The 14,084-nt window shown below is 36.3% G+C and overlaps 1 protein-coding gene across 1 annotated transcript; it reads left to right on the top strand.

The window, feature by feature from the left end:
* Positions 1-8,138: 8,138 nt before the first annotated feature.
* On the top strand, positions 8,139-10,814 carry LOC139698444 (BOS complex subunit TMEM147). The gene is made up of 4 exons (XM_071597327.1): positions 8,139-8,358; positions 8,476-8,614; positions 8,697-8,918; positions 10,358-10,814. Exons 1-4 carry the CDS (start codon positions 8,282-8,284, stop codon positions 10,607-10,609), a joined length of 690 nt encoding a protein of 229 aa, XP_071453428.1. The 5' UTR covers positions 8,139-8,281; the 3' UTR covers positions 10,610-10,814.
* Positions 10,815-14,084: the final 3,270 nt, after the last annotated feature.

The raw sequence follows: 14,084 nt of genomic DNA, 5'->3' as shown, positions 1-14,084 counted from the left end.
CCCTGCAATTAACTCCCACCTCCTTGAAAAACCTTATCCTCCTAACGCTATTCTTTTTCTGATACTTTTACCATCTGGTATACGCAACACTTCCAAAAAAGGTAAACATTTAAAGGAAATATGATTTAGAACCTAAGAGATAGAATTGAAACATCACGATGACACGGAGATATGAGTCTTTATTAAGAAGTTTTATCTATCAAATATGCCATAAAACTATCCCATATTAAATAGGGCCAACTGGCGCTTATGTTGCGCTTAGTGTAGCTATTCTGTTTTTCAAAGCACATCTCTAAAAATACAAATCTGCATGAAAAAAATAAATCTGAGCTAAATTCTATCTCCCTATCATAATTGATGGGTTAGAAATACCCGAAAGATGTGTTGAACATAGCCAAGGTAGTAATATACGTTGAAAATTCAGTTAAGGGAAAACCAGCATCCTCATCGAATCTCTGAAAAGCCTTAAAAATGTCGTTCTTTTGAAAAATTTTTGTCACTAGGTTTTACAGTAGCTGGGGGTAAAGCATCCCTCTTCCGGGCGCATGCATGCAAATGACAAATTCAGTGTTTCAACATAATTAATTATTTTCGCTTGTCAAATTAATCACAGGAGTAAAAAGTATTTACATAGTGCCACGGCAATAGGAGTGTCGCATCGCCTCCTTTAAGAATTGTGCAGGAGACACACGCAAAAAGCATACGGAACGCTCGAGAAGAAGAGAAGTAAAAAAAACCCTGTCTCCTGTCCTCTCCTCTGGCCCTTGAACATCCAATCCTCTTCTCCCCTCTCGCCCCTCCCTAAGGGGCGGTAGAGAAATCATCTCCCGGCTTCAGAACTGAAACCCCTCCTCATCCTTGTCCTTCCCCCCTCTCGCAGAAACGCCAACCCTCAAACCGAACCCCACAGCCCCGGTCTCGAAAGGAAACTTCGAGACCTAAAGGTTACTTCAATCAACTCCGCAAACAAAACCTTAAAATAACAAAAATATCCCCCGCCCCGCCTCCTCCTCTCTTGTTCGCCCTGTTTTCGGAAGGAGTGCGTACGTGGGGAGGGAGTGTGTGGACCAAGCGTGGAGGGGAGAGAGTATACGAGTGGGGTCTGGGACGGGGAGGGTTCATACGACCAGGGAGACGAGGGATGAACAAGAATGGCGAGTGGAAGAGGGGGAGGCGAGTCCTCCGATCACTCACACCACGGGAAATCTGCCGGTGTCAAACTGCATTGCAAAACCCCAATGTCGCAATTGTGTACTTCTTACATGTCAGTCAGCCGTGTCAAAATTTGATCATACCCAATCACAAAATCCATAACGTCGAAATAATATAATACAATGACGATTTGTGTGTTAAATTAATGATGAGGGAAAAAACGGTGACAGTTAAAAGTAAATAAATTACTGTTGACGGTACTCGTACTGTCCTTGTCGTAATGGATTCAATGGAGCAACTCCAACCACTAAAATACATTATTGCAGTTTAACAACTAAAACAATATCGTGAAAACATTTGTCATAGATAAAAAGGGTAAATGGAAATTAAAACTCTTTAACTCTGTGGAAAAGCACAAACTATTTTAATATGGACATCAAAAAATTCCACGGAATGAAGCCTGAAAGAGTAGAGTAAAAAACTCTTACGTCCAGCCAACTTCCATAATTCAGTAATTGGTGCGGACATTCCATGGCAGCGGTGCAACTTTTTTTCTCGCCGACAATATGAATTCTAATCCTTCATTTATTAAAAGTAATAAGTCAGCCTAGTTTCACCAATGATGATCAACAGTTGTTCGGAGATCATTTTTTTGATTTGACCGCCGATTTTGTTACCGCGTTTCACCAACAAAAATCACAGTTGGTTGGGAGTCAAATCACAGGTCAAGTTGATTATAATTGCGGGCGATCAAATCGAGAATCTAATAATTATGTGGATAACATTTTACCGTCTGACGCAATAAAAGAAGTCGTTCTTCATTACTTTAACTTAAGGGAATACGTGGTTAGAGAGTGTTTATAATTAATGCATGTGAAGTCTACTGTTGATTTCGAAGTAGGAAGAATTCAAAATGATCTAACAAATAGCAATTGAAATAAACCAGTATCTCCAATGAATCGATCATACTGTCGAGGGCATACATTCGCGATACCCTCGTGATAGGCACCGTACGCACCATCTAAGTCGTGGAAACTAAATATCGGGCATGACTCCGCAGGGGCATGACTAGTTTCCGTTATCAGTACCGAGGGCCGGTGACGTAGGCCGGGAAAGCCTTGCTTCCCTGAGTATGACTCCTGGCTGCGCGCGTCAGAGGACAAGTGTCATGCCCATGGGCGGGAATAAAGTCGGCTGTCGGCAAGGCATCAGGTCAGTTGGGCCACGCATGTCGTGACCGCGTCTAGCTCGAGGCTTGTTACGCTTGCCGTGACTTCGGCTAGACGATCAGACCCTCCCCCATCCGTCCTCGAGAAACGCGGGCACGGTGAACGTGCCCCCTGGCGGAGCCTTCGTTTCTCGAGGACGGATGGGGGAGGGTCTGATCGTCTAGCCGAAGTCACGGCAAGCGTAACAAGCCTCGAGCTAGACGCGGTCACGACATGCGTGGCCCAACTGACCTGATGCCTTGCCGACAGCCGACTTTATTCCCGCCCATGGGCATGACACTTGTCCTCTGACGCGCGCAGCCAGGTGTCACGAGGGTATCGCGAATGCATGCCCTCGACAATACAATATTTTACGATCTTGAGTTTTCAACACAATTATTTGATGCTAACGCACTATATATAATTATAGAATACTTCAGGACTGGGTGCATTACCCCAATCCTTCCGTACCCAGGGAAAAGGGGCCGCAGAAACATCTCCGCCAAGAGTGAAAATAAAATTCCCTTTTGCTTTATTTCGGTACCTGCGAGTTGGGGAGACTATGGGTATTGCATCAACTAACTTAAATTTAATTGTAAACTACTATAGAATTTTAATTGAAATGTTCAATATTTTTTCAAATTTTTTCTATATTTATTTTTCCAATTTTACTCGCTTCTTAGTTCATTGTCATTACCTATACCCTAATTTACACAGAGGCAAATTGCAGTTAAGTCATATTGGAAATGAAAAATAGTAACTTTGTGATTCCACTAAAAATTTATTACGAGACAAACCGGGTTTCGACGTTCAAAGTCATCCTCAGGTGACAACTCTTACAGACAGCCATACGTACACTCAGGTAGGGGCGGGGAGGTGAGAAGGTTAGAGGGTGGGTGGGGGAGACAAGTGTGCATGATAGTTTGAGGGAAGGGTAGAAATTATCATTCATGGAAAAAATAACATCTTAAATTTATCAGTTCTACACTTAATCTCTCTAATTTTTTTGACATGATCTTTCTTACCGTACTACAATGGGAGAAATGATACATTTTCAACATCACTGCTAAAGAGACATCCTTCCAATTAATGCAAGAGATTTATTCTGTAATTTAACCTTCCCTCCGCGAGTGATTCCCAGCCTAGCTGCTCTAATATTTTGGATATGCTACTTAGGTTATCATAACAACGTTTTACAAATTTAGCTCCTCTATGTTGCATGTGATCCCACTTCGGATGGTAGGAAACAGAGGAAAGAATTTGGTGCAAGAGCTGAAGGTAGGAAAAGAACATAAATTTTAAATGATATGTGGGGAAGTAAAAATAGGAATGATTCAGGGAAATGTAAAAGAAGTGTATGCTTTGCACAGCTTTAACAGTTATGGTTTTATGCAGAAACATAAATTCACAATTTTTTTTCACACCCTTACTTCTGGTTGACTTTCAAGTGTTTCTGAATATGCAGCATCATGTACCTCAATATTTCTCTTGCACTAGAGAAAGTGCATTCAGAAGCATCTTCATCATTCCTGAAAACTCTCTGCAGTATGAGAAATTTTGAGCCACATAACTCCATATGTAGCAACATTTAAATGTCATTCTATTGGCATCATATCTTTATGAAATTTTTTATATAAAATAAATTCATGGCTCTCTTTGAGAAAAATTCATTGATAAACCTAAAATAAATGTATGATTTCCAGGTAAAAAATATACAAGTGCATACCTCCACCAAGGTTATGGGAGACAACTTCAGTTATTTATTCCAAGAAAATATGATGGACTAAATCAGTAGAATCACTCCTGGTAAACTACATCACTTAGGCTGTGTGTTATGTCCTGCAGCAGGAAAGGAGAGGCTTCCATGGTCGTCATAACATGAAATCCTTGCAAAGAGAAAATGATATCAATAGCAGCAAGGAACACACAGACAGTATCAGCCCACTTAAAATAGGAGCACGGAGTGTTATGGTGATATTGAGGATAGGGAAATCAGAAAATATAAAGCATAAGATGGAGAGAGTAAAGAGATATTTATTTCTGGGCAAGATAAAGTGAAGGATAGCAGTGGTTACTGGGGCATTAATTTTAGAGTAATATGCTGCAAAGTCAAAGGGGTTTGGCAAAAGGTGACAGTCATATTGAACTAAAAGGTAAGAAGAAGCATAGTAAACATATAGCAGGGGAGTAACAGATAATTATCATCAGAAGAAGTAAAAGCTTAACCCACAAACTTGAGAATTATTCAGGTAATGAATTGTACAGACAAGAAACCATAGGGAAGAAAAAATAGACCGGGTATATGATCAATAAGAGGAAATAATTGAATTTCCTGGAAGGAAAATTTGATAGTGATGAGAGACTGAAACGTGGCGGGAACGAATGGAGAGACGGGAGGTAAGTAAGAGACTACAAATTAGGAATAAGAAACGATTGTGGGGAGAAAGCAATAGTTCTGCAGGAGACAGAGGTTAACCACAATAAACACTTGCTTCAGACAACACAAAAATAGTAGGCATACATCAAGAATGCCTAGGGAATTCAGAATGATATCAGCTAGACTATGTTATGGTTAGGTAAAAAATAAGGAATACATGATTCAGATCATAATTTAGTAACAATGAAGTAACAATTCAGATTGAAATGGGTATTAATTATTAAATTAGGAAATGGAATGCAGAAGCGTTTTCCCCATGATAAAAAGCAATACACAATATTTAAATGGATTTAACTCATTCAGGGTAATGCACATTTATGTACTGATTAAATCTGTTCATTTTACCTACACTTGAAATTAATGTAAAGTTCACTGATTCAGAACTGGATGATGGACAATAATGACTTAGTCCAGTGATTCAATTCAGTCCAGTCTCAAACCATTCTATTGACTTAGTCCAGTTTAGTCTCAGTCCTCTTTCTTTGTCGTTATCTAGTTCATCTAATAGACACACCCCTAATCGATTAAATTACAATATAACTTTCTAATGCGCCATGCATGAGAAAAGAGCACCAAAGGAACAATAAAATCCCTAGCATCCATCAGCTAGATCACCATTAACATAGCTCTAATCAAATCTGTTAGAGTTACAAAAATTTTTTAATATCATGTGAAGATATTCAACACATAGTTGCAACACACATTGGACTGAATATACCAACCATAATGAGCAGAAAACCCGAAGTTTCCCTAAAAAGAAGTTGGGTGATGAGGTTAGGATGATTAATGGCAGGTAGTCAGTGTGTTAACATTCCTGTGGTGCCCTTGAAATGGGCATCCCAAAATAGTTTATGCCAGAGCAGTGGTGCCCAACTTTTGGTCTATCAATGGCTTATGCTCAAAATTGTACAACTGAAACTGATCACAAGCCACTAATCTTAATGTTTAAAAAAATCATAATCTAAATTACCCGTCATATTGCAAAGAATGCTCTTAAAACTACAATCTTAGCAGAAAAAAGTAACACACAAATCTGGTACAGATCTCTATACTGCAGGCACTGTGCCTTCAGAATTCAATACCAATCATTTCAAAATAGACAAATTGAAAGATCAGTTGGAAACACAAGCATTAGCATTTGGCAGTGTATCATTTAAGGTTTAGTTTTGGATGGACACAGACAACGCTCCTAAATTTCTTAGCCTTGCCTAGTAAGACAAAACCTGACACTCCACAATACAATAAACTTCTTCAATTCTGCATAGATTATATCTTCCTTGATTCCTTCTAGTATTCATCCATATTCTTTTCCTACCCATACCTTCTTTGCCTCTCCTCCATCATAATCTTCACTATTCTATCCCAAATTAAAATACTCTGCACCCACTTTTTCCATCTCCTTTGGACCTTTCCCAGCGACAATCTCTCATCCCCCATAATATAAAATACCTCTTCTTTTGTTTCCATTTCCATCCATTTTACCTTACCCATCCTTCTGTACCACTACATTTCAAAAGACTCCAACTCTGCACCAATTATCTTGCTTCAAGAAGCAAATCTCTGAGTCATACAAAACAAAGTTCCATACCAAAGTGTTCACTGGTCTTTCCTTAGACTTCATACCAAACATCCCTGACATCATTTCCCTCCTCAGAAGAGCTTCTTTTCCTACTGCAATAATTCTTATTATATTCCTATTACTGTGACCATTTTGGTGCAAGACTCTTTAAAGATATGTGAACTTTTCCACCTGCTCCAGTTTTTGCCCACTGAACTTTTAACATTTTACTTAGTCCTCTTTCTAGAAACCTAATAAACTTTGTTTTGCTTACATTACCTCTCATCCCAAACCTATCACACTGATGTTCTAATGCACTCAGCAATGACAGTGACCTTAAATGTAGCAAAAATACTCTTACAGGTTATAAGGGCAGTCAAAGGAATATATCAGGACTCATCAGGCTTCATTCTGGATAGCAATGTCTATGGACATGAGAGGACAAATCATACAATTATGTCCCTCTTGTAAAGAATAAAAACCAGATAAAGCCAATTAGCCCTTAACACAGTGTCCAGTTCATATATCTCGTTGTTACATACAGGTATCAATTTCATGGAGCTCAGAAGGAATCAACTAATTTTCAGATTATATACTTATCCTAAATAGTGAAATCGATACCGTTAAGAACAAATTGAAGTACTTTTTTGCAAGGCATAACATTCTAATTAATTTAATACATATTTGCTCTATGAGTTACATTAGAGGAGTTTAAATTAATTGCCCAAACATGGGAATCCAAGCATAGGACCTCCAGACTACACTTCCCACACCCAAATGTGAAGACTGAAAGTGCAATAAAGGTAGTATGAGTAATGCTAAAAAAAATTTGCAGATTCAGTTGAAGATATGCATTTCACACTTATGCAACAAAGAAACACCCCAAAATCTAAAGTACCCTACCCATTTTTAATATCAATATCTTTGAGGTCAACAATACTGATTTTCTTTAAATTGTTAAAACCATTACTAACCCACACTAAATATAGGAGACCAATGATTGCCAATAAAAGAAAAGTTGAAGAAAACTTTTTTTAAGAATACAAAATTATTACCTGGGTTAGAAGCAGCAAAAGATATAATCTTTCAAAGGACCCCAAGTGCAGAGTGGTATCCCTGGAAAATTATTTGAAGGGCTGGCGAAGTACATTCAAACCAAGTTACTGAAGAGAAAAGTAGAAAATATGGGCATACCAATCAACACAGGATCCAGGCAGGGAAATTGTAATTATATTCTAACACGTGATTTTGGACCAGGAATACCTCAGTTAATTGGACAGGTATTGAATAAGGTCAGATAGAATAGCCAGGGAAAATAAAAACCTGAGTAACTACCAATGAGTGATGTTATTTTTTTATAATAATTGATGCCAGGATTTAAGTTTTGCAGGTGTTGCTGATTGGACTTAATATTGGGTATTACTGCTGACTTAATAAGAAATTTTGGACCTCATTTCATGCGCACCTTCAGAGCTTAAAAATTACGATTCTAGTGAATTCAGACGAAGTCTGATAACATGCCACATGCTAGATGTCTTTTCCGTAATAGTTATGAGATTTCCAAATTTTCCTCCATTAATGAACACTGTAGATGTATATACTTGCCGCAAATTTGCCAAAGGGACTTTAAAAGTCAAATATTTTTTGTTTCTCTAAAGCACCTCATTGATATTACATTTTCGTAAATAGCCGCTGAAGAGGTGGAACGGAACGGGCCAGAAGTGAACTAGGAAAACATATGATGGACGATATGATTCGTACGAATCACATTGACTGATTCGTTCATACCACCACTGAGCCGTTCCTCTTCACTGCCGAATCATGTTAAAAGTGCCGTGGAGGAAGTACAATTAATTGGGTTAAGATATTTGTGTGTTGTCTCAATATCTGCACTGTCTCGATTTCAAAAACTATTAAGCTAGAGAGATGACTTTATTTCATTTTGGTAATTGTTTAGCTTTAGTGTACGTTCCCTACTACTTCACATATAAGTACTCGGGCCTGTAAGTGTACTACTAATTGCATTAATCGTTTTATACTATCTGTGTATAATATTAACTAGTCTATACCTTGTCACGGGATAACATGGACCAACTTTTTCTTTATTATTTCCGCTATAGATCTGAATATGGAGCATTTTGGAAATGTATACAAGCCGGTGGAATATATGTGTTTACCCAGCTCTGCAAAATGTTAATTCTTGCAACCTTTTTTCCTACATCAGACAACACGGGTCAAGATGAAATTGACTTCATTGGGGTATGATCATATCCAAAGTTAACTTATAATGGGCATTATTAATCACACATGTGCATTAACATATACTTTCCATTACTTGCAGGAATTCTTTAAATCAACTGTCGATCTGGCAGATTTGGTCGGATTGTACCTAGTGCTTATTGGAATACCTGGGAAAGGCCATGCCAAAGTTCTCACCGCTGGTGTGGGATGGGCTGGAGCCGAACTTATATTAACTCGCTGCTTGCTTCTGTGGGTTGGAGCTAGGGGAGCAGAATTTGATTGGAAATATATCCAGAAGAGTTTGGATTCTAATGTCAGCTTAGTAAGTTCACTTTTCATAATAGCCAATATGAATATTATATGTATGTAAATTTATAATGATCCTCTATGCCATGATATATGTGTATTTCTTGTAAATTTATTGCCTATTAAGAAATTACCAAATACCATTTTCTTTACGAAACAAAATAGTTATTTCATACCATTTTTACTAAAACGTTTGAAAGAGGTGCATTTTCCATGCTGTTTTCATCGAATCAAACAAGTTCGTTAATCATATATTCTTAATAAGAAGTAATTTGTAGTATTATAATTTGTTATTTTAGGTCTAGTAGTGATAACAAGATTTCAATTAATATTTAAATAATTTTTTTATTCAACTTACTTGAATTTCGATTAGTAAACATTTTTTAAGCTATCTCAGTAAATGATAATAACAGATCAATAGAAAGACAAGGGCATCAGGGTAGTACAATGGCTTTTGTCATGACTTCTTAATTCGAAGACCCTGGTTTGAATCCTGGAGGTGGCAGGATTTTTCAGTGGTACCCTGATCCCTGCTTGTGGTGCTCTGTATAGAGCACTGTGTATGTTCGCCATCAGAAGAGACCCCTTGGTGCCCATCATTAAAAGCAAAAATGAAAACTCCGGGCATTTCTCCTCCATTCTGTGAGCACCCCACCCTATCAAAGTACCCACCTATGATGGTGCGAATTACTTTAGCTGCCAGTTGTCTCTCCTTATACTAATACCAGAAAGGCAAGAACTGAGACAGAAAATTTACCAGGCCTCTGGTGGCTCAGTGACATTACGTGTCCCCTAAGGTTCCAAGTTTTAGAGGAGAGAGAGTTGTGCATATAGGAGAACCACGACATGCCGCAGTAAGAAACCTGATGGTTGGTTTGATAGGTGAGGGTAGGCCTCTCTTGACAACAATAAGTATAATGGCAAGTTGAACTCCAATTCAAGCCTATATTACTGAGATGTGGTTTTAAAGAAAAATCTTATACCCACCCAAAAATGATTTCTTTTAGAGTACTTCTTCATCGATTATTTTGGCTGTTCATTTGAAATCTAGAATTTTCTCTGGAACCATATATCCATCACCTCCCAAGTTTTCTCTGCTGCTCCTATCACCCATGTCCCGCATCATAGAATAGTAGTGTGTGTATGATTTAATGAACTGTGAAAATGATTAGGGTTAGAAGTTTATCATACTGGACAGTTAATTATTGTTTATTAAATTATAATTTATTCTTAATGTTGAAGGATTCCAAGAATGTACTACTAAACACACATGCCCTTTCACCACATTAAGGTTGCAGTCCATAGGTTGGGTACTAAATAGTTACAAATAATTGTTAACTTTCCCAATGACTGGTTCCATATGTAACTGTATGGCAATGTGTCAGTATTCCAGACTCATAGATTTCTCAGGTTTTAATGTATTTCAATTGGCTATACAATGAATTCATTTTTCAGGTTCAGCATGTAACAACGGCAACTCTGGTATGGCTCTGGTCAAGGCATGATCTCAATCGATCTCTCTTCCCTTTAGTGGTAGCCATGTTGGCCATCAGTAATTACAAACCCCTGCTCATGGAAGCCTTAGCTCAGTCAATGGGAGTTGGGCCATGGGTGTCATTACTCATTCGAGCTGTAATCACTCTCTGCCTGGGAACTGCCACTCTTCAAATTTATGCAGGACTTGCCCAAACAATTGGCTTGTATTAAAATGTTTGCATAATTGATGATCATCGTAAAGCTCATTGCCTCATTAAAAAGGTCAAATTTTCATAATTCGTTATTAATGGGAAAATCTCTGTCATATGTGAACTGTAATGGTTGTAAGTGTTTTCATTTGATTGCTCTAAAACTGTTTGTTATTGTGATTTATTTATGCATTTTAATGAATAAATTTCATGTTACAAGTTGTTAATTATATGAAATAATATTTTTGTTCCCCTTTAGTTTTTTGTAAGAATGAAATGTGGATCAAAACAAGCTATCATGTTTTGTTTTTTTATTTTGTGAAATAATGTGGAACTGAATACTCAATATTTGGGGGGTTATTTATATAATTATTAAAAAAACAGACTTATGAAAGACTATGCCATTATAGTCATTGGGTAATTAAGTCCTCCTTCAAGTAACTCGTCCATATATAAATAAGTCGTAAATGAATCATTGGGATTTTCTTTATAATAGTACCAGACATTGTAATAATTGATTGTGACTTGAAGATCCACAAATACATTAGCATATGAGACCCATCAAAAAAGAGAAATTCAGAATACAAGAGGACAGCAGACACAATATTAGTTTATAAGAATAAACATCCAATTACAGGTTCAGAAATTCATCAACTGCATGGAAGTAATTATCCATAAAATACCTTTTTTATTAATAGCTAACAAGTGGATTCTCATTTCTAATAGATGAAGGTGAACAAATAATTTTAAACTCATTTACAATTGCTAATTATTGTACAGAGTAAGATAATGATGTGTTACAATATAATTCTGTCTATTTCTAGTACAATAATTATGCACATCTTGGTTAACGATCAGATTTAATTCAGGTTTATATTCTTTGAGGTATTTGATGGTATGATACATGTTAACAGAAAAATTTTCACTTGTTCCAAAATATTTCTGCGCTGCTATGTATTCTTTATTTGCAGATGATCCGAATGGCCCATTTTTGCAATTTAATAGCATTTTAAGGTGAATTCCCCCAATCCACAATGCCATATTTTAATATACAATATACATGACCATAATATCTAGAGGACTGTTTCTACATTTGTTAATTTAATCATTCCTCCATTTTGATAGCAGCCAGAGTCTACTGATGAAGAGAGAGAGAGTTGATATGTCTCCCAATTTAATGCCTTACTGATAAAAAAGGCAAAATATTTAATATCTGTGGCATGTCTCACAAGCTTCAGTCAACAAAACTTACATATGGACTATGATCAATTGTTTTTTGTTTGGGATGTAAATGGATAAAAATAGATTCTTAATTATCTTCCAATCACACCAGTCCTCCATGTCAGGGACCACATGTTGAGCTAAAATTGCGACACTACCATTCTGTTTTTTAGACTGTGGTTTGCATTATTAGCATACATATAAACTTCACCATTTCAAAATGTTGGCAGGTCATTTACATGCAAGCAGTATAGCAAAAACTGGAGGACAGTATAATCAAATCATTTGCAAAACCTCTTCATCCATAGGAGTAGATTAGGTAAAATATTGTTTTTCGCAAGAAATGCCATTATCCTGTTTGTAATGACCGTTTAATGGATTTAGTACAAAAGTGATATCTATTTTCTTTGCTCAATTATCATGTTAATTTGACCACACTATTTCCAATAGTTTTATATATAATAATTCAGATGATTTGCTATTATATTCACTTGAGTTTAAAAACTAACCTTTGACAGGAATCTTAATATGTGTTAAGTGACTGCATGAAATGGTGTTTTCATGTTTTAAGAGGGTATCTATTTAAAGTGAAAAATTCATGTTTTGGAGATGAGTTTCAATTTCAGAGTGAAACCTCAAGGTTATTTGGTTTCTAAGAATCAAAAGATTTTGATGAAATCATTCATTCTTATGAAATCAAACTTTTCAGGTGAAAAGTGTGCAAATTTACATTTTGTGCAACCTTAGTATGAACCATAGGTAACTTTGGCACTGTGTGTGTAAGTGCAATGCTATTTATTTTTTATATGATGTAACTTAGTATTAAGAGGAGTTACACCTATAGAAAAAAGCAAACTAAGGCACAACTGCAGTTTTTAACATGTATGTAAAATACTTCCCTCTGATAACAATACGAAAAAGGCTGGAAACATAATTAATCACAACTGTGGTGTATTAAAGAACCATAAATCAATTGATTCTATCCTCCATAGTAATATGGGTTACTAAATTCAAATGCGATAATCAAAAATTTTAATGACCACTTCTTAATTATATAGAAAAACCTTTTCAACCTAAACCCTGCCCCACAGCCATATACAAATGTATACAGGTATAACCAAGTCACTTCAGCGGCCAATAACATTTACCTCAAGCCAACCTGCAAAAAGTAACTTCAATCAATAATTAGCAAAATAAGTGCTACAAATTCAGCTGAATGGGATGGGGTTTCACACTTATATCTCCTATTACTCGCTTAGTTAATGCATCTCTCTACAAGAATTTCTCCTGGTGAACTGAAAGTTGCAGTTGTTATCCATTCACACAAAAATGGTGATCATCAAACAATGGACAGTTATCACGTAAATGAAAAAACGGTATACATGAGCAAGCTATTATATGTGGCATTGTTAGACTTGGAAGAGGCCCTTTACAATGTCTAATGGAACAAAATGTGGCACTCAATATGGAAAAACTAATTTTATTCAAATTGTATTATGGCATTCATAAGCACATATTTTTAAAATTACAGGAAAGCAAAAATGTTTCTATAAAAAATTTCACCCTTTGCGGAAAAAAGTCTACCTTTGCCCACGGGTCATTGAAAGGAATTGAGGTCTTCTCAACAGGTCCATACAAAAGCTTCAACACAGAGTATTTAATGCCAGTTTATGTAGATATCTATCAAAATTTAAAGACTTAAATATTACAGTATATACGCAGGAGACCCAATTATTTACTACCTACAATCTTCCATTTTAAAGCACAGCAATAACAAAAAATCTTACTAAGGGCTAAAGTGTATTATACAATACTATGGAAAAATAGTCTCTTTCTACTATAATAGGAGGATTTGTACAGCAAAAAGACAATTGATTAGACATTGCCTGGTTTAAGTCCCACTTCTACAAAGTTTTCAGTTCAATGTGTTCTTTATTAGAAACATTTTAATTTTATTCTACTCTCACAAATAATGGAAGAAATTACAGATGTGCACTTCATTTTACCAAGCCCGTGATTAGTTAAAACAAATAAAAATTAACCTATTTATAAGTGGCACATTAACCTTTATTTAAAGACAATTTACAGAAAACTTAAATTACATTTTGTTTTATAATGGCTTTAACCACACACATTTGGATTTGTAAATGTTACAAAATATGAATCCACTCCTCCCTACGAAAATATTCTGGACTTAGTTAAATCACTTTTTCTTCTGAAATTTTATGATTTTAAGATAACCCAACTTTTTCACAATGCCTCGGCATAAAAAAAAT

This window comes from Hetaerina americana, unplaced genomic scaffold (genome assembly GCF_022747635.1).
Source record: "Hetaerina americana unplaced genomic scaffold, ioHetAmer1.1.p SCAF_10, whole genome shotgun sequence".
In the NCBI taxonomy this organism is placed as follows: domain Eukaryota; kingdom Metazoa; phylum Arthropoda; class Insecta; order Odonata; family Calopterygidae; genus Hetaerina; species Hetaerina americana.
This window is presented reverse-complemented; position numbering and strand designations above follow the sequence as displayed.

Excerpts from the sequence above, each read along its gene's own strand:
- LOC139698444 (XM_071597327.1), top strand. The coding sequence starts at position 8,282 with ATGACTTTATTTCATTTTGGTAATTGTTTAGCTTTAGTGTACGTTCCC. Across the intron at positions 8,615-8,696 it reads ATGAAATTGACTTCATTGGG|GAATTCTTTAAATCAACTGT; the intron begins GTATGATCATAT and ends CATTACTTGCAG. Across the intron at positions 8,919-10,357 it reads TGGATTCTAATGTCAGCTTA|GTTCAGCATGTAACAACGGC; the intron begins GTAAGTTCACTT and ends TTCATTTTTCAG.